Source organism: Epargyreus clarus, unplaced genomic scaffold, assembly GCF_041222505.1.
Source record: "Epargyreus clarus isolate Ecla_fem2 unplaced genomic scaffold, WU_Ecla_fem_2.2 ptg000005l, whole genome shotgun sequence".
NCBI classification, from domain to species: domain Eukaryota; kingdom Metazoa; phylum Arthropoda; class Insecta; order Lepidoptera; family Hesperiidae; genus Epargyreus; species Epargyreus clarus.
The window spans coordinates 9,135,694-9,162,590 of NW_027332213.1; the positions used below are offsets into that span (position 1 = coordinate 9,135,694).

General features: G+C 38.4%; 1 protein-coding gene and 1 long non-coding RNA gene across 2 annotated transcripts in view; both read left to right on the forward strand.

The window, feature by feature from the left end:
- Positions 1-26,897, forward strand: part of LOC140742254 (uncharacterized) — a 290,795-nt gene that overhangs the window by 99,955 nt on the left and 163,943 nt on the right. The window lies entirely within an intron of this gene.
- LOC140757760 (neurotrimin) overlaps positions 14,486-26,897 on the forward strand; it is a 39,992-nt gene continuing 27,580 nt past the window's right edge. Inside the window, exon 1 of the mRNA XM_073093637.1 lies at positions 14,486-14,823. Within this exon, the coding sequence (XP_072949738.1) occupies positions 14,745-14,823 (79 nt within the window). The 5' untranslated portion in view covers positions 14,486-14,744. The remainder of the gene's footprint in view (positions 14,824-26,897) is intronic.

Below are 26,897 nucleotides of genomic sequence, written 5' to 3' on the forward strand. Positions count from 1 at the left end.
AAGAAATCAATAAAACACAAAAGATGGTTTGTAGGCATACCTATTTGTTTTATCAAACCGCCCTCTTGATATTTCTGTATTTAAATGAAAGCGATTCTCACATACTTACAGCGTTAGGTAAACACATTTTCATGTAGCAACAATTCCATTTTATTTCAAAAGAAGAAACGATCCAATAAAACGCGTATTACCTCGTCGTATTGTAAAAGAAAATTTGAAAAGTAGGGGGTGTCTACCTAAGCGGATGGCATTACAATTCGATGCCATTTGGCCTCACATTGCCGCCTGTTCACATACGTGTACGTAGAAAGTTTTTAAAAGACTATGAAGAAAATTCGTTCCCTTAAATTTACGATTTCCCTATCGCGCTAAGCGGCGAATCATGGCGCACGGATGAAATATTATTGTTCTTAGGATCGCTGCACGTGTATCAAGCTCTGTCGGCCATTACGCGTTAGCTGGAACCGTTCAAACCTCTTTTACATACATGATATATTTATTACAGCCGTTCCCAATGTGGGTATAAAGTATCGGCTGAATTTCTCGTATAAATATCTATTAATATTAACACAAAAATTTAGTTGTAGTGAAATTCTCCAGTAAACAAGGAAGTATAATTAAAAACACATCGGTATTAACTACAAAATGACTTAATAAATCTTAATATTTCTATTAAAATAAGGATGTTCCCAGCATCAGGCCGTGAATAATTACAAAAACATTACTTAGCCGTCAAATTATTCATCAATAACCGACGCCTCAATTTAACAAAGGCTTGGCGAGAACACGAGAAAATTCATCAAAACTTTATTGAACTTGAAACAATACATCAAGGCGCTAAAACATCGTAATAGCCCAAAGATTGATCGTTCGGGTTGCAAGCATTATCGAAGGACGAAGGCATTGTTGCCGGCCGAACCCCGCTAAACTAAACAATGGCCTCGTGGCGGCTAACTCGCACTAATCTAATTGACGGCTGATGCTAGGAAGACAATTTCACTGTTTATCAAATAACAAATGTGTAATAAAAATATACACATATACTTGAAAGATGGTAGCATCAATATAGTTTAAGCGAGGCGATACCACTGCCACACTGATTTCTACCGTAAAGCATTTTGCTTTGGACGGAAGGGTGTAGACGCTAGCTGAATCACACATGAGACAATTATCTAAGTCTTCTGGCATTTGCGATATGTTTCAGGTCTCTTCTTCTAAATGGAGTATGTTACGAATGTCTACCGGCGGCAATAACCATATACCATTCTCTTCCTAGAAAGCCCTATAACATAAATATAAGACAAACTAATTACTATCTCAACGAAACTAAACTATAATTAATAATTAATACTGAATTACTTTTAGGTACTATTCGTTCCTATTGTGAAATAAGTAACAAAAGTTATATATCTTCTTCGATATTTCGCTGACTACAAATCGTGAATAAAAAGTTCTCCGATTTCAACTTTCTATGCCTTTAATATTGATTCGGTTCTCTCCTTCAAAGTGATTCGCATTTTTCATAGCTAAATGTACAAGTTTTCGTTCATGATCGCAAAATAAAAGTTTTGTCAGAGTGCTCGCCTTAATTCTTTTTTAATGCAAAAACTCCGAAGTCTACTTATTTCGCTGTTGATTTGCCTGTTTTCGTGAGCGTTACATAATAAAATGCTCGGATCAGACGAGACGACTGGCTCTATTTTATTCCTCATTAAGAGTACGTGGGCAGGTTATTTGGTGTGAAATAGGTAGGCCCGTTATCCGGGTTCTATTTTATCGGAGAGCATTATTCGTCGCAGGCGAATGAGCTAAGATTCAGCAGTTCTATTTTATTTTTTCTATTCAACCAGCAATGTGATCGGGATAGCGGTCCCGGGCGTCAGTAGGCTCGGCACGTCGCGAACCCTATCGCGAGCTTCATACACTGCCCGGCGACATCTGCACATTTTCGACGTTATCGACTGGAGGACACATTTTTATAGGAACAAATTTAATCTAAGCAGAAGGAAGGATCAGTCTCAGGAGTGCCCTGCGCGCACGTGTCCCCGCGACGTGAGCACGGGCTAACGATTTTTCACAGAACGTTATTATGTGTCCGATAAAGGACTTTATCTTAGAAATGTGCCGTTGGCGTATGGACCCTTTTTGTAAGTACGTTGTCAACTTACAAGTCTATAGAACTCTTGAACTAGCTTTACACTTCAGGCTTATGTATCAATCATATATATATGAATCATGCGTAATGCCTTTTTTTATCATCTCCCGTGTATAGTAAAAATTAAGATACAATTAAAAGTTATAAACAAAGAGCACACTTACAACAATTAAGACCTCTTATAAATGTTGTTTATTTCATACGAAAAGTTACTTGGAAAGTGTAAACAGGTGACAAAACACTGATCTGAATTATGTTAAAGTAAATTGAGTTTTATATTGCTTATATGAGGCGGAAAGAGGGTTGGTGATGATGCCTCCGGAGGCGAATCGAACGTTTATTGTATTTGTAAGTAAATAATAATTAAATTTAAAGTAAGTAAATGACACCACTAAGTATGAACTAAATATTCATAAATAACACCTCTATTTTACGCCGAATTTTAAATCCAAGATGTGTATTAGTAATACTGCCGTTCGCGTGTCACAACGGACACCATAACGCACACCGGTCTGCGTTTAGAGCAGTCCGGGTTTGATCCTTGCCAGAGGGATGACGTGAAATTATATATTAAGTGATCAATTCAGATATTTTACCGGATTGGGGTTTTTATCGTTTAAACGCACATGTGCAACTTTATATATCCTAGATCCTACACTTCAAACTTTAGTGTAGAACTATGATGATAGCCTACATAGGTGTAAGCCGTAAAATCTAAGCCGCACTCGTCAGGATATCATTAAGCTTTTTGTAACTCTTTCCTTGCAATTGATGCGGCATTGTGCTAAGGAAATTTTCTTAGAAAAACAATAAATTTTCTGTAAGCAACGCTCGAGTGAGTTTCGGTGTCGGCTGAGCGAGAGCACGCTCGCCATAATATATTGAATTTGAAACGAACAAACTTTTACGTTCCCTCGCCGCGTATAAAAAGATTTCCTCTAAATGTTTACAATGCAATTTTTTCATTCAACGTCAAAAACAATGGCACTGAATATCAAAATGGAGAATAAACAATTGTTTTTGTGACTCGGTTTTTCTTTCACGTGCTTCAACACCCGCTCGCTTTTACCTCGTGCGGAATAAGAGTAAGCGATTTATCACCGATCTGTAGTTACAGATAGTTATTTATGAAATGAATCTCAAAGCATACGTCACTCTGCTATAGTTTACAAGATCGACGTGGAAAAAGAGCTTGCAGTCCACCTGATGGTCAGTAATCATTGCCGCCCTTGGACATCTGTAATTAATTCCATATAACAGGGATTCTACCTGAAGCTCATCTCAGATGCTTTGAAAATCCTGAGGACTAAGATGATCGTTCCATATATGTAAGCCATTCGACAACGTCTGCAACACAAGAACTGATTCACGCTAAAAATAGGTGTGGCGGTGGTATCTTCGGTTGAATTACACTCGGTCTACCAAATTTGAAATGCTGCACTACCGCGTAGTATACGAGGTACTGGTCACTCCGTCAAGTATTCGATCCCCATTAGACCCCACGTAGAGTATATTGGATGCTATTGTGAGATATAGATTATGAAGCATTCCTCAATGAGAGTAACTAAAATACACGTCTTAACATGCCCTCATAAGCATAGAAACCTAAATATAAGTTTTCTGGTACCCCACCCAGGAACGAACCCGATATTATTATATAAAAAATATCATCATTTGACATAAACTGTAGAAGACAGACAATAAATATTATCATTTATACGGCTAATTTCAAATACTAATTTGTTCGATTTTAATGGAATTATTAATGCAAACTATCACCTAATTTTGTGTAACCTAACTTTGTAACAAACCTAATAACGACGACCCAATTTTAAATGATACAGGTTGAATATTATTTCAGGTTGTTATTAAAGCAGTGAACTGACATTATAAACTGGTCAGTTTATATTTAGAGCTATTTACTATTTAGAGCTTATCATAGATACGTTGCCATAACAGATAGTTTAAGATACGGAACATCAGATATGTAAATTAGACTTCTTAAGCCTTCAAACTAAAATATTCCACAGATACATACAAACTTACTAGCAAATAAACATGTAATTTGATTTGCAAAGCTCTAAATACCAATAAATAGGGAACCGATTTTTTCAACAAGCTATTGATTGACGCAAAACATTTTGTATCACAAGGGTTTACCCACGGTTAAACCGCAAAAAATATTGGAGAAAAGGTGTGAGCTCTCTGGCTTAATCTCCGACGATTTGCGAAGACGGAAAAAAGGGTTCTCGAAGCTTAGTCGCGACGATCCCCTGTATAACCGAACCGCTTTCTGTCCGCGCTTATCGCCTCGCAACCCTATTTATTTCGTAATACACAATATTATTACCAAATACATCCCAATCAAGAGACTTACATGGATAGGGCTTTATCTATTAATCCCCGAAATAATAATACAGACATTATTTTCTCGTCTAAGCTTGGATAATTGGATAAATAGTATATAGGTATGAATCCAATTAAAATTTAAGTATTAAACTTCGAGTATTTCGTAAGTACTTTTAGGTATTTCACTCGAATACTATACGTTACTACTATTAAACCTAACTGAATAATTATCCTTAACGAGATCTTTCAAATGAGACAGTGTTTGTATTTTAGCGATCTTTTTCTTTAATGAAGTCTCGACTTATTTAATGTAATTTTCTTATGTGAATAATGTAAATAACTTTATTATAATTGTACTCCTAAATATGTTTTGAAGGGCGTACGATTTTTTATACATACACGTATGTTTGTGCAAAAAGTTGTGGCCACGATTATTTTAATAGGCTTTATATTCATGATAAACATGATTTAAAATTTATGAAAAAAGGAATATAAGTATCAAATTATTTTTAAGTTTGGTAAGTTTTTCCATACAATTTTGAAGGTGTATTACACTTTGTCATTAGACTTCTGTGGCGCCGCCAAGAGACTAAGTAAGTTTTAAGGGAGACGTGCTAATCTGAGGTCTTCCAACGTAGTCCTCAGGGTTAGCGATGCATCTGTGGCCGACCTCAGGTAGAACTCTAATCTGGGGTTGATTATGGAAGTCCATGGGTCACAGTTGCTACTTACCATCAGGTGAACTGCATGCAACTTTGCTTCATCTATATAATAATAAATATATAAATGATCATAAAAGTGTATTATACCAAATCTTACACATAAACTTGTAAGCTTTTTTTTCGGAACACAAACGACTAGCTCTATAAAGATGTTTGTTGTTCCGTTTTCTATCGTTGTAAAATAGCGCTGTTAGAAATCTGTAACTGTCTCAATGCGGTAAACGGGAAAAGCAATAGCCGACCATCGCATTATTTACCCCCAGAGAACGGTCCCATGTAAATTTGTACCTTCGAACTTTCGGACAATCGCCATTTTAAAACAGTCTCGATAAAACGGGGTATGAAAAAAGTAACACTGTTTGAAAATATAGGTACGTGCTTGGACTAACCAGTAAAGTTTTTTCGGTTAATTGTCAGTTACACGAATATAACTGTCATAGACTAATATCTTTGATAATTCAAAGATAACCTAATAATTTTGACAATTAGTTTGCGCAGGGGCCAAAAATGGACCATAATCAAAGATTTCCGATTTTTTCTGATAACACTGTGGCCCATCTAACAAAAAACACAAACATAAGAGCTTCTTCATAGCCTATTTATTCATAGATAATGATAGCCTAATAGTTGCTATTTCGGATTCTCAATCGGAGGGTCCCGAGGTTCCAGGAAGGTTCCAGTGAGCTTCGAGGACTCCCATGCTCCTCTGATTTTTCAAAGTTATATAGTATTAGAAATGAATGACCACATGCTTAAGCGGTAAGGGAAAATGCCAGAGTTCTTAAAAAATAAAAGCTCTAAAGAGTGTCTGAAGTCTGCACTTAGCCAGCGTCGTGGACTAAGCCCCTCTCACTCTAAGAAGAGACCCGTGCCCAGCAGTGGGATTGTAATGAGTAACGTAACATCATGCTGTACCAAATTAATGTATTTCGAGAGCTCTGTATTACTTAGCTGCTGTAGATTATGGGTTTTCAAATAAAACTCCAACTTGAATCTTCAGTTCTTTTCTTCTTGTTTTTATTCCGAGGCGTACACACTTTTCCATACAAAAAGGCGAGCTTAAGTACTTATTTTGGGTACCGCAACAGGCGCAGGCTCAGTCAGCAACCGCGTCCTATTGCCGTCCCTTTCTAACATAGCCTGTCTTACTCTTACAATTCTATGCTTACACTCTATTGCTATCCTACTCTTACATATCTATTCTTATTACGTAGGACTTATATCTATTGCAATAAAATGTCTTATTTACATAGTCTTAATTACATACACAAGTTACATTAATCAACATTTACATTTAAATTCTTAGGCCGTTGTCGTCCGTAATATTCTCCCCCCGGCGTAGATTCTTCGAAGCCTCCTCCATCTGAAGGACGGCAAGCTTCGTCGCTGGCCTCTGGAACACACCTCCCTTTGTGCGGACGTCTGCAGACCGGACGATGCCATCAGGTCCCGGGTGAACTCGTTCGACGACTCCTCTCGGCCAGGTATTGCGGGGTAAGGCGTAGTCGACCACAATTACGAGATCGCCTTCCCGCAGTGGTGACGCCTGTGCGTTGGACGGCCCCCGCGGAATGAGCGTAGGCAGGTACTCTCGCAGCCATCGCTGCCAGAACTGGTCCGCCAGTGCCTGCGCCCTTCTCCACGTGCTGCGGTCCGCCTCGGTGCATGGCCCCGTCCGCGGTAGCCCCGTCGATGAGCCGATGAGGAAGTGATTCGGCGTTAGTGCTTCCTCGTCCTCGGGGTCCACGGAGACGTGCGTGAGCGGTCGCGCGTTCACGCTGTACTCGGCCTCGGTGATTAACGTCTGCAGTACCTCTTCTTTTGGCGACTTTTCTTTGAGCGTGGTGCTTAGTGCGGTTTTTACTGAACGCACTAAGCGCTCCCAGGCTCCTCCCATGTGTGGCGCCCCCGGCGGTATGAAACGCAAGTCGGTGTTGTACTGCAGACCGTAGTCCCGTAGTGCTGCGATCCATGCTCCGTATGTATTTCTCAGTTCGACGTCGGCCCCTCTAAAGTTAGTGGCGTTGTCGGAGTATATGACGCGCGGCCAACCCCTTCTGGCGGCCATCCTTCGCAGCGCCATAACAGCTGAGTCCGTAGAGAGCGACTGGACGATCTCTAAATGAATGGCCCTTGTGGTGAGACAGGTAAATAGTGCACACCACCTCTTTTCGTGTCTTCGTCCGATAGTCACCGTTAGGGGCCCGAAATAGTCCACGCCACAATAGGTGAAGGCGCGGTGCCCCGAGTCCAACCTCACTTTAGGTAGGTCTCCTTTCGGTGGTGTCGTCGGAGTCGCCTTGTACACGCGACAGTATTGACACGCTCGTGCTACTTTCTTGACTGTAGGCCTCAAGCGCAGTATGATGAATCGTTGACGGAGCTCGTTGACGACTCGTTCGTTATTCGCGTGTCCCGCCCGGCGATGATAATGCTCGACAAGCAGGTGAGTAAAGGGATGCTGCCCGTCGAGTATTACCGGCTCATTAGAGTGCGTTGTAGAATAGAGCGCACCTATACGGCCTCTTGCGGTTATTAGCCCGTCGTTCAATACTGCGTCGAGCCTTTTAAATTTGCTGTGTCGTTGTAGCGGCTGGTTGTGACTTAACCGCGCTAAGTCTTCGCTGAATGAGTCCCGCTGCGCGCGTTGAAACCACCGTCGTTCGGCCGCTTCTAAGTGTGACACTTCTAAGTGTAGAGTCTTGTCTCTAGATCGAAGCTTCTCGACGAATAGCTGAGTAAGTGCCGTCGCCCTTATAAGCTTCAGGTAACTGGAGAACCTTCTAATGTCGGGTAATGAGTCGTTGCGGTCCGAGTCCTCTTCTGAGACGGTGTAACACGTCTCCCCGGTCTCTTCACCTTCCCCGTTCTCCGTAGGCCAGTGCTCTTCTGTGGCTCGTAGGAATTGCGGTCCCGTGAACCACCGGTCCCGGCTGTCGATCCCGTCGGTTTGAAGCCTGGTCGCATCGTCGGCTACGTTGAGTGTTGTAGGCACCCATCGCCAATCCTCTGTATGTGTGAGCTCGGCGATCTCAGCTAGGCGATGTGAGACGAACGGCGTGTATTTTTTCGTCTCGTTTCTTATCCACTGAAGGACGGTGCGGGAGTCACTCCAGTATATGACTCGTTTGGGTTTCCAACAGCTGTGCTCCCTGACTATAGTGTTAGCCATTCGTGCCCCGATTAACGCAGCTTGGAGCTCCAGTCTCGGAATGGTTAGTAACTTCAGTGGAGCCACCTTCGCCTTGGCCATTACTTGTATTGTTTCTATGTGATCGCCGTGTGCGATCCTCCAGTAGGCCACCGTAGCGTAGGCTTGCTCGCTTGCGTCGACAAACACGTGTAACTCGATGTGAGTTTCCGGCGTTACGTTGTAGCTATAGCACCGCGGTATTGCTAGTGCTGAGACATCTGGGAGTCGCCTTATCCACTCGTCGAATAGGTTAGCGTCTTCAGATGGCAATTCCTGGTCCCAATCAACCTTCTTGAGCCACAAGCGTTGTAATATCATCTTGCCGACGATCGTATATTGACTGATAAGCCCCAGTGGGTCGTACACCGACATAACCGCGCTTAGGGTTTCGCGTTTAGTCGGTGCTCTCAACCGCAGTCTGACCTCATCGGGAACCCTCTTGATGTCAGTGTTGAAGGTGAGGGTGTCGGAGCTCGGGTCCCAGCGCAGCCCCAATGTCTTTTCCTTCTGGTGTGCTGCTAACTTTACATTCGCGCTTTCAGACTTCTTATCTTCGGGTATGCTAGCTAAAACTCTCTTGCTATTTGAGTTCCATCTTCTTAAGTTGAAGTCCGCTTGTTGATGGATGTAGGTAACTTCGTTCACCATTTTAATAGCCTCCTCTTCAGATGGGAAACTGTCTAGGTAATCGTCCATGTAGTGTCGCTCCTTGACCGCCGTGGCCGCCTCTGGGTATTTACTTTCATAGTCGACGGCGTTGCGGTTTCTTACGCTGTGAGCGAGGTATGGCGAACTGCTGGCTCCGAATATCATGGAGACCATTTTAAATCTTCTCGGAGGGTCCGTAGGCTTGTCCCTCCATAAAAACATCTGTGCCGGTTGGTCCTCGGGTCTGATTTTAACCCTAAGGAACATTTCTTCGATGTCCGCTGTGACGGCGATTCTCTTTTCTCTGAACCCGAACAATATTCTTGTGAGTGAAGCTAGTAGGTCGGGTCCTTCTAGTAGGAAGTCATTGAGACAGACTCCCTTCACCTTAGCCGCCGCGTCGAAGACCATTCTAACTTTTCCCGGCTTGTTGTGATTGGTGACGGCGAAGTGCGGCAGGAACCATTTTACGTTGCTATCCCTTTCGCTGCCGTCGCATTGCACCGCGTAACCCTTTTGTATAAGGTTAGCGATCTGAGCCGCGTATTCCTTTTTAAACGCCGGCTCCTTAGTCATCCTCTTCTCGAGCGTGTGTAGTCTCTTAAGGGCAGACTCGTAGCTATCTGGGAACGTGGGGTTATCTATCTTCCAGGGCAGACCCACTTCGAAGTGGCCGTCCTTTCTTGTGGCGGTCGCTTCGAAAATGTCGTTGTCTCTCTTCTCATGCTTATTAATTTTTTCTTTAGTCGATACGCCAAGCGAGTCCACGTCGAAATGTGACTCGACGAGCTTCTGTAGTTGGACGTCGCTCGCGCAGATGTGAAGTACGGCCGCCTGGTCTTGATAAATCGATTTCCTGGGTACCGACCCGTGCAGTACCCATCCCAACTTCGTTCTCGACGCGGCGGGTTCATTTCTCTTGCCGGCGCGCAGCTGTCGCGATATTATTAGATGCCAGTTGTCGGCACCTATCAATATGCGAGGTCGAGCTTCTCCCTTACTGATGCTATCTTGTACAACTCGCGGGTGCTTGTACCGTTCTAAGTTGTGCGGTACGCGTTGGTGATGTAGCTGTAGTCCTTTTACTGTGCGGGCTGTCACTAAGTAGGCTTCTTGTTCGTGTACCCCTTTGACACGAACCTTGACCGCTTCGCTGTCGATCCTTCTCTGATCGTTAATACCCCTTATGTTCAGAGGTCGATTCGGTCCGCCGTTAGTGAGTTGCTTCGCTAATTCTTCGTCTATTAGCGTCACAGTAGACCCTTCGTCTAGGAGGGCGTACGTATTTACCTCCCCCCGTGGACCGCTGAGTTTCACCTCGCAGGTTTTGAGCAGTACTGATGTAATAGGCGACCTCCTTGTCGTGACGCTCATTACTAGCGCGGCTGCTTCGTCTTCCCTGCCGTCGTCCGGAGTGCTCACTGTAGTCGTAGACTCCGTTACTTTTTCTTTATGTAGTAGCGCGTGATGTTGGTAGGTACATCCGTGGACTCCGCAGGCCTTGGCTTTGCATGTGAACCTGCTGTGCTTCCTTTTCATGCATTTGAAGCACATCTTGTTGTCCTTTGCCCACTTCCATCGCTCGTTGACGTCGAGTGCTTTGAGTTTATCGCACTCAGTAGTGTAGTGTCCCCCAGTTGGACACATGAAGCATTTTCTTTCTTCCGGTTGACTTTCCCCCGCAGTGTATACGCCCTTGGTAGCAACCCGCTTTGGTGCTACTTCTCTTCTGACGGGTACCGGAACGCTTCGCTTCGTTGTGTGGGTGTACCTTATCATAAGGTCCGCTTCGGCCATTAAAAACTCGGAGAGTACTATCATTTCATTATCTTCCATGATGCGTGCTTCGTTATTGGCTGCGTACTCCGCCCATTTGCTTATGAGATGAGGACTCAGTTTGTTCATTACGTCTCGAACGAGTAGCGGGTTTCGTAGGTAGCCTCTTCTATCTATACTTTTTATCGTATAGACAATATTTTGAATCTTCACCGCGAACTCATACAGATCGGTGCTCGCGCTCCCTAATTTCGGGATCTTTTTGAGCTCTTCCATGGCCCGATCTATTATGAATTCCGGTCTTCCATATTTCATCTCTAATGTGCGCATGATGATATCTGGGTTAGATGCGGTGAATAGCTGTGACAGCACGGTTTCTCTCGCTTCCCCTCGCAGGCTGTTTCGCAGTCGAAGGAGATTTTCCGTTGGAGAGAACTTAAAGAGTCTTGTAGAATCTTCCATGGCGGCCTTATACGGTAGCCACTCGGCGACGGCTCCCGTGAATATAGGTAGTTCCGCTGTTTGGCGAGGCAACGGTCTTGAGGCGACTAGTTTTTCTAAGGTGTCGGCTAGCCGTTGAATGCCTTGGAATTTCGCGTTCTCCCCCCGTTGCTTACTAACGGGAGGGCGAACCTCTTCCGGTTCTTCCCTGTATTTCGTCGCCGTTGGTTGTTCCATGCTTCTATCCACCCAGTCTTGTACCCTTTCGTTGCATGAGCTCGCCGCATATTCAGATTCGGCTTCGATTGCAGTCATTTCGGCGGCTAATCTCGATTTGATTAGCTTTTCTTTCATAAGTAGCCGCTCTTCTATAGCCGCGAGTTCTTTCTCCGCTTCGTATTGTGCCATCTTCATACGTGCGTCGATGCTTCGCTTTGAAGTGTTACTGCGAGCGGTGTGTGCCGGCGACGTAGGTCTCCGCACCGGCGATGTAGGTCTCCGCACCGGCGATGAAGTTTCACGCCTTGGTGGCGTGCTAGCTGGTCGTGCAGGTGGCCCCATGACGGACGTCCGCGTTGACGTCGCTGGTGCTGTCTCTCTCGCCCCTTCTGGTGGAGAGTGCTCCATCCTTTTTTCTTGGGAATTTCCTGCGACCGTCGACGGCGACTGCGGAGAATCTTCATAAATTCGGTGTAGCGATGGCCCTGGCGCACCCTTAGCGCCCGGGGCTGCTTCTGACTCGCTGTACCCCGATTCGGAGCGAACACGACCCCTTGTGTTCATTGCGATCGGCGTATTCATCTTGAGTCTTCTTTAAATCCGGCTTCTCGAAGGACCAATGTAGATTATGGGTTTTCAAATAAAACTCCAACTTGAATCTTCAGTTCTTTTCTTCTTGTTTTTATTCCGAGGCGTACACACTTTTCCATACAAAAAGGCGAGCTTAAGTACTTATTTTGGGTACCGCAACAGGCGCAGGCTCAGTCAGCAACCGCGTCCTATTGCCGTCCCTTTCTAACATAGCCTGTCTTACTCTTACAATTCTATGCTTACACTCTATTGCTATCCTACTCTTACATATCTATTCTTATTACGTAGGACTTATATCTATTGCAATAAAATGTCTTATTTACATAGTCTTAATTACATACACAAGTTACATTAATCAACATTTACATTTAAATTCTTAGGACGTTGTCGTCCGTAATAGCTGCCATTTGCCGATATTCGCCTAAATCTTATTAATCTCGTTAGCTGGTATCTATTAATTAACACGTGTCAGAATATGCTCTCTGTAGCTACGTATTGATTTTGATCCTTTCAATGATGATCATGGAATACCTAACATCGTAGTTCACATCGTAAGTGTCACACGTATGTATTATATAAGTACTGTTCCTCAATATTTGGAAGGTGGTGCTTTATGGTTCGTCTCCAGCAGCACCACCCCCACAACTATTCCTGCCTAATAACAGCAGGGTTCAGCGCTCCTGTGTTTTAGTTTGAAGAGTGTGGTAAGGTAAGGTTCCCAGCTGCAGCAAGGCGTTGCAGCTTTGTCATCAAGGGTTGCGGCGCATATGTGAGCGACCACAGATAGAAATATTTAATCCCATCTTTTTTTTACGTGGGGGAAACCTTCAAAAGGTACCCCATGCCGTGGGAGCGACATGAGGTTATGTGGGATTCTTACCGCACTCCCCGGTGGCCGTCCTCGACGCTGCATAGAGGACTCCGGGATCTCCAAAGGAACGCGACCGGAGTCCTCTTAGCGCATTGCCCCGTCGGGCTCCGCCCAGGTGAGCTTGACGCTCGCCACACCGTCTGGTGTGTACGACGGTATGCGACCACCACACATACGGCCGTCCTTCCCGGGGTCGCTGACGGGCGGTTCGAGCTCCCACTCTTGCCACCCGCAACTCCGTAAGCCCCCTTTTAGTCGCCTCTTACGACAGGCAGGAGATACCGTAGTCCTATTCTACTCCCGGAACTACAGGGACATGTAATCCCATCTAGGATTGATAATTGATAGGTGGCAGTAGCCACTTACCATCAGGTGGACTGCATGGTCGTCTGCTACTCTTATATTATAAAAAAAAAAATAATTTTTAACATTAAATCGTAAAGTGTAATTGTATAACATTAAAAATAAATCTTGCGTAGATTTTATAAAGCAAAAGTGATGATGTTTGTTGACTTTATCTGAGTTAATCAAAACTTAACCACAGAGGAATAATTAACTTTTGGAAGCATTGCGTGCTTCGGAAATAATATTGTATCTTAAAATTTATAAGACCTTATATGGATTTATATACTAAATACAATTCTATCTGGCATAAGAATTTTTTTTATTTATCCCAAATTTAAATCACGTACAAGTTAAAATACTTATATTTAAGTGCTCACACCATTAATTTACGAATATCAGCTTCTCTTATTATTGTATACTCATGTTACATTTTTCTTTGAATTGAAACAAAAAATAATTAATCTTTGGTATATTTAGAAATTTATATGGAAGATAACCCTATTGTTATAAGAATAAATAACTTGTGATAACAAATTACACACATACACAGTTACCGTTTGGCTTTGAAAGATTTTTTCCGCTATCTAATATTTGCAGATTTTCGCTCCATCAAAGCCCTTTGAATACACAGAAATATTTATATTAACAAATAGCTCTGGAAAATGTTACTCTTGAAAGTCTCTAAGATTGTTTTTCAGGAATATAGAAAATATCGTTGACAAATTAATTGGTTAACCTAAACCATTGCAAATTTAATTTCATATATTAATATTTATAAAGCTTTAAAAAGTAAGAGATCTATAAAATTTGTAATTCAACGTTAATCTTCGAGATACCTACTTAACTTAAAATCTCGTCATAATTAACATTCATTTAAATTTGAGATTATTCATAGCAAAAAGCGAAGTTGCTCCGGTGGTATTTAACGGCGCACCTGCCCGAGGCGTCTTAGCGTGGCCGAAATTAATGCGACGCAAAGTCGGCAAAAGTCAATTACACTTTATTAAAACCGTCTCCATTTATATCAATTTGACGCAAACTGTTACAAATACTGGCAATGTTCCGTCCTTTCATCCGAGCGCGAGGCGGGGCTACGCAAGCGCCGCGAGCGTAGAACTCTCGTAGTCTCGTAGACAAAGCGACGCGGCTCCGTAGCAGTACGCAGTCGGAGCGCCCCGAGGCCGCAGCCACGCGACCCGCCGCTCCGCGCTCGCGCCACGAACCACGACCGCGACCACGACTCTGCCGCCCGCTCGACCCACAACCGCCCAATGAATATTTAATCGAACCGATTCCTACGCCGACCCGGTGAATCAATGAGCGAACTTCGTTGCCGTAACGGCAAACTCATGACAACAATTTTGTTGACATGCCCGCTATAGACGGAAAAGTTTGTCAGATTACAATGTCGATTGGCTAAACACTTTGAACAATATGAACTGTCTAAGAGTCGCGTCGGGTTTGACGGCTTTATTATTATTTCTAATTAGCAGTGCCGTCACGTCTTCCGACGGTAAGTTACTAGACAAGTATTAAATTTACAAGTCACTTAGTAATATATTCATTACAATAGTTAACTTTCAAAAAGTTTGTTTCATAACTCTTTTACAACTTTAATTTCTCTTGTGTAATACACGAATTTAGTGCAAAATATAATTAGTTCCTAAAAGTTTTTCGTCACAACAGTTACACCTTGGAAATGTTTCGAACAATTGTGCTGTTCTTCAAGAGATATTTAGGTAATGGCCCTCACGTAACGGCGGTTGTTTGCATCCGTTTTCTTACAAACAACTACCGGCCGCGTACTATTTATGTGAAATCGGTCGTGAATTACCCTTTTGGCGAGTACTTCGAGCAAAAACACGTTGAAATAAGTTACACCCAACGTATTCAATGCTATACTGTTATTATCACAAATAATATTTTGAGCATAGTAATGACAAAGGTGATTACTTGACGCGTTGGTAGTGAAAATATTAGCGTAACAAAATATTATTTGTGAGTAAACAAATATATTTTTTAATTTTCAAGCACCTTTTAGTCTATTAATTTAGCCCTTAGTTTATCTTAGTAGTTATTAGTTATTGTAGTAAATTCTTAATTATTTGTAGATGTATGATTATATCATTTACCACTTGCTACACGTTTAGTATTAAAAATATTATTATTTACATGTTCAATTTAAATCATTAGGGAAGTACTTACTTCATAATAAACACTTTATTTTATACTTTCAAAGTATCAAATCATTGTCATGAATAATATACCTTGTTTCTAATACATATTTATCACATATTATTTTTAGCGTTTCATATAAGTTGCAGTTACATTTGAAAGCTTATTACGTAGATCATTTATTTACCAATAGATTTTTCCTACTAAGAAAAAAAACTTACTTTAAATACATTACATACGTATAACACAATTTAATTTAAAAACTTTATAAAATTATGTCATAATGAAATTATGTTATCATAAAATAATATTCGTTCTACGGCACACATTATTTGAGCTACTTTGTTAGCGGTAATAAAACCATTGAACAATATTACCTAAGGTTCTTGTACCACCATCGACAAAGTGTACAACCTAATTAAATTTAAGTAATGCGATGCACAAAGCTTCTTTAAACAGACAACTCATGGCTTCCAATAACATCGAGGAATAGTTAATTTGGTTTTAACCGAAACATTATTGATCGCGTATCGCGGTCTCGCCGACGCTGATTCAAGTGCCTGAACTTCGTGCTCGCCGCAATGCATTTACGTGTTCCAAGAGGTCGTTTATAACGAGCTCGGCATACTTTAGAAGAGTTTGTTATTAGAGATATTCTACGAGAGCTCCGTACCGAAAATTGAGATAATGATGTAGATACACGCAATTACTTGAACAGATTGTTCAAGAATTGTTCATCTTTTATTTTTTATCCAATCATTGTAAGTTGTTACATTTATTTACTATTAGGTTTTGTAAGAGATTTTGATCGCATGAAGTAAACACATTATGATGTATGTGAGACATATGATCGCATGAAGTATAACTACATTTTTTGTAAAAAGATTGTATTAAAGAATATTTTTTGTAGCTACAATAATGCCTGTGGATAATATATTTGTTACTTCCAGTAATTGGTTGCATCTTTTTTATATTTTTGACCACATAATTCAAATATCCCTAAAAAACCGTATATGTATATTTAATGTCTTCGTTCAAATGTAATAATCTTTTAAACTAAATGTTTTTTTTTTTGGGTATTTTTACATCTATTCCAATTACTGACTTTTATGCAGAAAGTTTAAATAAAACCCGTAAATAATTTTACAAAAAAAAATAAAGTTGGGTGATACTTCGATCAATCAATTATTTGGGACATTCATGATGATGCGAAACTAAAAGAATTATATAACCCAAAGCAGTTGACCGTCATACATACATCGAGTTCTGATACATCGAGTTTTAATTGGATGCAATTAAAACATTGTTCATTTTTTTATTAGAAAATATGTAAAGTGACAGGAATGTTAATAGTATTTAAGTTAAAAATCTTAAAAATATTTATTTATTTATTTTAGTTTAAAATCTTAAAAATAAACCTTCATATGAAGCAAATTATTATTAAAGTTATTTAAGACTTTTCTTGTTAATACATATATTATAACAGTAATAGTTTTCTATAAGAATTACATTATGGAAAGTTCAAACTCTGTATTCAAATAGCGTTTCAAAACAATTTTAGATTTAGAATTCAATAGTTTTAAAGTGAAGACGAGAGACGAAGAACTTATTTACCAGGAATAGGAACATTTAAGCTGGATCTGAGAAACAACTTGTAGGATTCATTTTTTTTATACTCGTACTCATAATCAACATATGGTATTTTATACTCACATAATTATATGTGAGATACACAGGAACAGTCAGTATACGTTGACAGTAGACGAGAAATTTACTAGTAATACATAAATATAAATACTCGTACTTTTTAACTTTATAACTTTAGTAATGTTTGGTAAAACACAAATATTTGACATCTAATTCAGTACTTTATTCTGCCATAATGATCTATAAGCAAAAACAGAATAAGTGACATAATACACAATTATACAATTTTTAAATGTACAACATTATCTAGGCGAAATAAGCGCTTATAAAAAACCTTTTAATATTTTAAAGGCGTAAGTAGGAATTAGATTACGCATTCGAATTTTTGAATTTATTTTATTTTTTTGTGTCATTTGTTATGTGAATATATGGCAGTCGTTTACAATCTGATCAGTAAACCTCATCAAAAGTATTACACAGAAAACTCACAGAAAAAATGTAACAAGTATTATCAACGTTAACTAAAGGTGTGTTATATAAAATATATATAATAGAATCATTTGCAGTATCGGAATCTGTTATCTATTTTGGTAAACTGTTCAATTTAGTCTGGCTATTGTTAAATTAGTTAGTATTTTTTCGTTGCATGATACGAGTTTTACTAAAAAGCTTTACAAACATTGTTCACGTGTTTCATTGTTATCTACTGTCGACACAAAATTCTATTTTAGTGTTTGGCATGCTAAATGGCTGTTTGTAGCACTTTTTTATAACTAAGTTTATGAAACAGGGCGACGGGTTATTTGTTGGAGAAGAATATCATTTGAACATTTGCAATACCCGAATAATTGATATTGCGCTGCATGAGCAAAATGAAGCAATTGAACACGTCACATCTCTATATTTCTACATGTTTTCTCGACAGCATACATTAAATATATTTGATTTATTAACATAAATTTGAACTACTAAATACATACATTAAATGTACGTGTGAAGCGCGCATCGTCTCGTGGCCTGCGTGCATTTTAGGTATCTACAATATTACTCGTAAATTATTTCAGAGATCGACGGGATCTGACCGATGTTGCCCAAATTTCATGGGAGAGTGCATTAAGCCGTCAATCCCGGTTGTCATTTAGTACTTGTTGAATTTTCTCAAAGACTTTATGGGCAGTTTGAAAATATCCCATACGAGTAGGTCCGTAACCCGTAACTCACTCTTCAATCCGCAGTGGAGCGGTATTGTGGAGAAATCCAAGTCCAGTACTGATGAAAATATAACATATATTTAAATAAAATACTCATTTCTAATATTCCGTTTCGATGATTATGATAAAAAATAAATATATTATTTGTTTATTATGCACTATAATATCTAATGAAAGTTATTTGCGTATTCATATTTTTGAAATTCAACATTAACTAGCCGAAGGTGCTTATATACTTTAAAAGATTAATTCGTTAAGCATCTATTTTTAAAACATATTAACGTAAAAGCGATGAAACCGTACACAAAAGCCTAGATTTATTATTTATAAACCGTTATTAATAACAAAATTCGACCTGCGTTGGACAATCGACATATTTTTTCCCGTTGCCTGCTTCGGCATTGATATCTATAACCCCATTATTCAGCGGATTTAGCTTTTTGCTGGATGAGTCGCGGAATATTCAAAAGGTATTATTGGATTTTGTTGAACCTGTATGAATGGTCTAGGAACGCTTCACGTCTACTCTATGTGTTTATTTTTCAATTGTACGATTTATGAAATAAACAGATAGGTTTTGAGAGATAGAACCGGTATGGTTCGAGCGAGAACGTACCACTGCGTCACCTATGTATAATATGCAGAAGTGTTTGCATTTGGGTGGAACGATGAGGATGCCGGTGATCATATTATTCCTCTGAAGGGGCAATGTATCTCTGGAGGGTTACTACCATCTCTTAAAACAATATTATTTTAATCATAAATTGAAATTTCGTACCACGACCTCGTTAAAGTAAGATTGTTTTTATAATATTACAATAAGCAGTTTTGTAGTAGGTCTGTCGAAATTATTCATTCTTTTTTTGCAGGAAATTTAATTTTCTAAGCAAAAGATGACAATTGCAGTTGGTTTTATACTATGGACAAGCGAAAAAAGAATAAAGGTTTAAGTTTATTCAACTGCGTCTGACGGAACACAATCAAGAACGTGGTGCGAAAGAGATGACACTAATAGAATAATTTCGATGTCTCGTTTCCTTTTGGATAAGGAAAGACCAATTATTAATTCTTTTACGTCACTCGGAACAAATAAAACAATACTGTTTTAAGGAGGTCCTGGTAAAAACAAAAAAAAGTTGATGCAATATTGTAATAAATCTTTCCTGAACTATAATGGTTTTTAAAAGATGATGGTAAGCCCCCTGATCAGCTTTAGGTAGAGGCCCTGAACTATATGCAATTGGTCATTCATACAATTTCATTTAAATCAAACAAAGTAAAAAAATGCGATATCTTTCCCTTCGAGACGAAATACGCCAATTAAACCGATGACCAATAACATACGCATTCGACGACCACACATGGACCTTTCAACCCGAGTTCAATCCCGTCGCCCAACTGTTTAAAATCTCGATAGCATATTTAATGCTCATTTTACGCTCGTTTACGCATTATTAACGGGACTACAGATCGTAAATTGTACAGCTTTAACAATGTTACACGATAGTTATTGTACGGCTGAGCAATAATAAAACTCCAGCAACAAAATATTATTTGGTACAAAATAAACGTGGCCCGCGTATAAAGTGAAGCAATGTGTACACTGTTCATTTGTATCTTGACCGCAATACCAAAGTGAATTACTATCAGACTCGACTTGGACGAACTTCAGCTCGTGCTCAGTTCAAAACTTACCTAAGGTAGCTTGTGTATGATTATTTGCGAGTTGCCGGCGCTATGCTTCAATTTGTTACTCGGCTCAGGAACGCCTTTGCCGGGAACTTGTTCTCCGCTAGAATGCCAGTTCATTGCGACGCCAATTGCCACATAAACAAGCCTCGCCCACCAAGATATGCGGTCACGATGGCAAAACTTCTGTGTTTACAGACACTACGTTTTCTAAAATAGACACGTAGCTGACATTTTTACAGAATTATGACTACATAAATGCAGTACATTAAATGCAGTGATAGCCTGAGGTTAAGAAATTCGGCCTCTCGATCGAGGGGTCTGAGGTTCAAATCCCAGGCACGGACCTCCGATTTTTTCGAAGTTATATGCGTATTAGAGATTAATTATCACTTGCTATACGGTGAAGGAAAATATCTTGAGGAACCCTGCACACCTGAGGGAATTAATAAAAAGAAATCTCAAAGGTGTGTGAAGTCTACCAATACGCACTTGGCCAGCGCGGTGGACTATGGCCTAACCTTTCTCATTCTAAGAGGAGACCCGTGCCCAGCATTGGGTCAATAATGATGATGATGACTACATACGTATTAATCATGTATGATGTGTTGAGCCTATCTATAGTCAGCGACATGTAATCTATCTGTCGGTCAAAACAAGATTTACGTTTGCAATATGAAAATGCAAATAGGGTTGTTTGCATCACGGCGCATCGTTCATGATGGCCTTTAATGCCATAATATAATTGAGGCGATACTTCTATTAATAAATCAACATATGTTTATAGTTTAGTTTTAATTAAATTCTAGTCTTTGCTCTCCAACAGGATCGTGTTGTGACTAGGTAAAGCCCACTTAGAACAACATCTAATGGGTATGAAACTAAATTGAAAGTTAATTAAATAATATTAAACCTATTTACGGTTATTTATAGAAATACGCATTACTCAAGTTAATTTAGTTTTTTTCATATTATGCGAGCAATGATCTATAACATATTCTAAGCAATATCGTTTTCTATTATAAGTAAGAATTAAGCGTGTAAAAGCATTTTTATCTCAAGTCGCAACTAAAGTTACAATAACAACACGACGAAACGCATTAAAAAACTTTTAAATGCTTTAATCATCGCAACAAAAACAAGTTACAAATGACTGTGTTTATGAATTTTAATACAATCTGGCAGATGAGATTGGAATAGGTACACAGGCGACGAGGCGTGAAGTACGCATACCTATACGACATATTTGGAGCGCTGTGATTCAGCGAGCACAATAAAAGACGTTTATCGTTTTTAATAAAAAATAAACGTCTTTTTTTCGCTCACTTTTTATTCAACTTTAGCAAATGTGTCTACGTCGCATAATTAAAAGTTTCTTGGGCAATATTTTTTATATTAAACTCATCGAAATGTTTGTAAGATATAAACGTTTAAAATCTTATGTCATTAATAAATATGATATCATCAATGTTATTCACAGCTGCTTGGGGCGGAAAGCAAGGGGTACGTCTTTATTTCCTTAAAAATGTTAAAATTTTATAATGCTATGTAGTGAAAATTTTATACTTTACTTTACTTTACCTTTGATAAGTAAAGATACTTCGCCGCCTTGAAATTGAATGAATCCACAGAAAGGCTGATTTGTCAGTTATTTTTTTTAATTCTTGACAAAAACATTTTTGGAGAAAATTTACGAATAAATAAGTAATACTGCGTAATTTACATAATAAATAAATATTTCAAATATTTTAGGGACAATTTAGCATGGAGACATGATAAAACTTTTTTTATGCAACTATTTAAATTCTCAAAACTGGTTACATTTTCTTGCTAGGAGTGTACATATACAACATATTTTATCTACATAAGTATATTAGAATAAAATCGTTCTAAATTTCATTATAATAATTTAAAAATAAAAAGAGAGCGGAGAGGATAAAACTGAGTATTATATTAATTTGTGTAATTTTTATAAATGATAAACATTAGATCGCCATTCTGGGCGGCGGTATGTCTCCCTCTAACGCGCCCTCCTCTATCTAATGAAGCCAATTTTCCGCGCCCGCTTCACCTTGCTTTCCTTTTGAATTTTCTTGCGTATTTTCCTTGTCATCCATCTCCTTCTGCGTTTCCGCGTAGGCAGATTACTTTTGATTTTGAATTCCGCTTCCATCGATTCAAATTCCGAACAATAGACTACATATTTTCACTGCCTTTATAGTATTTAAAGCTTGTTTTCGTAGTAAAAATATGTGGAATGTTCTTCGAATATTCACTCTAAAATTTCACGTGATTTTTATCCCGATTCCCGGTTTCTTCTTTCACAGCGTTTTGGGAAAAACGAAATGCTATTGCAAATAACGATACACGGAATAAAATAATACATACAAATTGTGATACAAGGAATGAAATAAATCCTTGCAAAATGAAGTTCCAGTCACACTATATTATTATTATTATTTACATCTTTAATTATTTTTAAGTCTTTATAGTGTTTTATACCCTCAGTATGGGTTTTTACGTTTTTACAAAAATGACTATTTTTGTTTACGTATTTCCCATACATTTCCAATCAGTTCTAATACAGTCCGCTGGGGGCGCTTATTGGAAACCTATGGGCAAATACGTAATACAAAAACAGTCATTTTTGTAAAAAAACGTAAAAACATACTAAAGGTACTGGGGAGACTTGTGTAGAATATGACATGTCTCGAAGCACTACAACTTGCTATACAGTGTTGCTACTACATTTGACTTAACTGAGGTTTCAGATCACGATTCTATTTGGGACGTACCGTAGGCTCCAGTGATCGCTAGGCATTAAGTAAATTGCAAGCGCATTTGCTATTTCTGTACATAAAAAAGGTTTACTCGAATGCTAGCGTAAACTTCCAGGATGCCCCAATTGACGCCATCGAGTAAATTCAACGACATCGAGGGTACTGCAAACACATTTATGGAAAGTTTCCAACTAATTTTTATTAAGTTCACAGAGGAGTTGCTCGGTCGTGTACTTTTTATTTTAAAAGAAATCGCAGTGTACACTAGGCTTCCTTATTTGCATTGCACGGTCTTTTCGTCTTTGAAGATATTTCAAAGTTTTCTCTCTCAAAGTTTACGCTAGTTGCCTCGTAAGTCAGCTGAAAAGTAACTGACATTTACGGGATCTTACAAAATGTAGCCACGACGGAATATAATTAACTTCTTTTTAGAAAACTTACAAAATAATGCTCCATTTGTTTACTTTTATCGGTCGTTTATTTAAAAATTGGAAATAGTATTCATAAAAATAAAATTGAAGTGGTTTTTTTAAATCATGAAACTCGAAAATATTAAACATCTTTTAAAAAAATATTACAGAAAAAATGTTGCATACACATATTTTATAAAAATATATATTAAATGTAAATTTATAACTTAAAAAAGCGTAAAAAGTACATAATTCATAGTAGTAATCTACATGTTACATTATTACATAGCAGATCTTATAGGCCTTAAAAATCCAACGGCCACATATATTTATTACCACTATAAACAAAAACACTTCATAAGAATAACAGAGATTACAGACATAAACGGTAGGTTTGAATAAAAAACCGCAAAGCGACCGGCACGGCTCGACACCGGCAGTCTATTGTGCCATATATTTCGTATGTGCGCAACGCTTACCCATATTTCTTGACGTCTATGCCGATGCCGGCACCGGTAGCATTTCACGCGACGCTCGCCGGTTTTTCGATGTGCGGTTTCCGCTGTGAAGAATTATTTTATTAAGGGTTAAAGTTTTATGTAAGTCTGTTCGGCGTTCAGTCACGAATGCGAATTTTCGAGTCATGTCTTGTTACTTCACGTAATTCACCCTGGTCAGGCACGCTCGCATTCCCAATTTGTCTATATGAGCCCAAAAGCATTCCAGCCACCCGTAAAGCTGAAATATACAGCGATCTTTAAGTTAGCACTTGTTAGTACTTCTGTACAATCTACATTGTGTTCAGACCTATTTGTTCTCTCAATAAATGACCTACAAATCACAAGGTACAACTATTCTCGTGCTCTGTCTCATTTAATCTTTATAACACCAATAAAAACTTGAATATAACAAGTAATTAATTAAAAAAATCAAAAACCCGACTGCACCGAAAGGGCTGAAGTAGAATTTCCAAAAGCAGTGAAATAGGCATTTCATTATATTTATCCAGAAAGCCAAATACAAAGTTTCATAGTAGGTGTCTGCTTCAAAAACAAAATATGTTCAAACAATATTATCCTATTTTATCTTCGTAGTGCTCATTTACGCTATATAAAGAACCTATGTCTAAAATTCCAGCACGCTTAAGCTCAGTGGTTTCCCTTTGCGTTGATCTCTGACACAGCAACTCACTCATTTAGTCAGACAGTCATCTCGATGTGTATATAGGAGTATATATGTACTAGCTGACCCGACAAACGTTGTGTTGCCATATAATAAAAAAATGTTAAGGGTGAACAACCCTTATCACTTAGGGGTAAAAAAAATAGATAGTGGCCGATTCTCAGACCTACTGAATATGTATATAAAATTTGGTGAAAATCGGTGAAGCCGTTTCGGAGGAGTACGGTAACTAACATGAGAATTTTATATATAAAATATATTATATATTGTATGTGTAATCTCCTCTTAATTTCCTTTCTTTTGACACCCTACTCGATAGGTTTGGTTAACTTTTTTAAAACGTGTTACTATTTCGCAAAAAAAATCCACCATACGGTCTATAAAATATATAAATTCAGTAAATTAAAGTTACGGTCATTATTTTACCTCGTTAGAGGTAGTATTTCATTATTTTTATCTAACAAGCCTGATACAAAATTTCATAGTGTTTGCTTCAAAATTGACGATTGTTCAAATGAACTTTTAGCCCTTATTTCACCCTCTACGAGGTTGATTTTTCAGAGGGGGATAAATAAGTGCGTCTTTGTTCCTATCCAGAAAGACAAATACAAAATTTTATAGTAGTTGCTTCAAAATTAAAGGATTTCAAAAAAACTGTTTTCCCCTATTTTACCCTCTTAAGGGTAGAATTTCCAAAAGGCCTTTCTTAGTACTTATTCACGCTATATAGAAAACCTTTGTGCAAAATTTCAGAACTGTAAGGTCCTTGGTTTAGGCTGTACGTTGATTTCTGAAAAATTAAAAAGTCATTTAGTTAGTCTGTCAGTCAGACCTTGCTGTTTTATATATATACAAATATGTTTTTATAATCTCCGTTTAATTTCCTTTCATTTGGTACCCTACTCGATAGGTTCGGTTAACTTTTTTTTTTAAATGTGTTACTATTTCGCGCCAATAATCCGCCATTTTGATTTTTTTTTACTAACACCTATCTAAGGACACTCGGGTCATTGAGACAAATATAATGACACCTTAACTGTTGAAATTCATCCAGCCGTTTGTTAGATTGGATCAAATAAAGAAAGACAAACATACAAGATACGCGCGAAAAACATAACCCTTCCTTGGCAGTCGGGTAAAAAGAATAAACACAATAAGCCTGTTCTTAATACAGGTTATTACTTTTCTTTTAAAATGAAGTTTTATTTTAAAGTTATCTTAATATGTTCTCATTATACTATTTATCTTGATTTTGGGTCTACTTAACTTAACATATGTATGTATAGTTTAAGTTATATTTTGTTTCTTTCGTATTTTTCCTTTACAGCACATTCGTAAACAACATATCATATTGTAATATTTATGTATTATCACATTTGCTTTACGATACAACATTATTCATATCGTGTTTAGGATTAGTCGTAGAACTCGTAGATGTGTCGATAATATCTATGCATATTGGTGTCGCCTACGGCGTGGCACGGTGCTACGGCGCCCGCTACGCGCCTCGTAGCCATCGCCACGCTACTGTCGCAATCTCTGATTTATAACAGCAATATAACGCCAACCTGTCATGCAGATATTTTTATAACTTACATCGAGAACTGACTTTCTTTCAAGAGTTTTATTTTTCACTACCGTAGCTTACCAAAACGAACTACAAAAACAAGAAATATACTTTACTTAAAAACACGAAGTGTAGATTGCTTATAAACTTAAATTTAGAAGTTAATGAAAATAATTTATTGCTTGAGATGTTTTAAGTATTTTAAAATTCGTTTTTTCCATAACTATTTATTCTGATGTTAAAGATCGTTCATAGCTACTAAATGCAAAAATACAAAATTGATTGACCAACATAAGAGAATATGTACTATTTTGTTTTTGCCTACTTATTTAAATGTACTCTGAATATGTCATAAGCTTCTCAAAAATATTTTATAAATTATATAAAAAGGAAAAATAAAAATAAACTATAATATATTTATACATATTGCGCTGGTCTGCACACACAGCATTCTTTCAAGTTTCTTTTGCGCACTTAGCCCATATTGTTTTCGTTCCCATTGAATTTGGAGCGCGGAAACTATTTGAAGCGGAATGCAAGGTTTGTGTGTCCTTGTTAGATTGCAGATGTCTTACTTTTAAATTTGTTTTTTGTCATAAATGTTTTCACTAAAAGTATGTTCCGCTAAAATCCTCTTAAGATGGTAGAGCTTGGATCATTACGTGCATTTTATTCCCGAACTGCAATATTCTGTAATTTCAAGGTTTGAATATTAACATCCATCTATTTACTTCAATTTTGAAATTTTACATCTTAATTTAGAAGTCCGCGGTTCAAATAGTAAACATGCACCACTGATTTATTATTATTAGAAATTAATTATCATTTGCTTTTACAATGAATGAAAAACATGAAAAAGCTACATGCCTATTGCCTATGAGTTCTTGAAAAAAACAAGTTCTCAAGAACTAGGTGTGTAAAGTCTA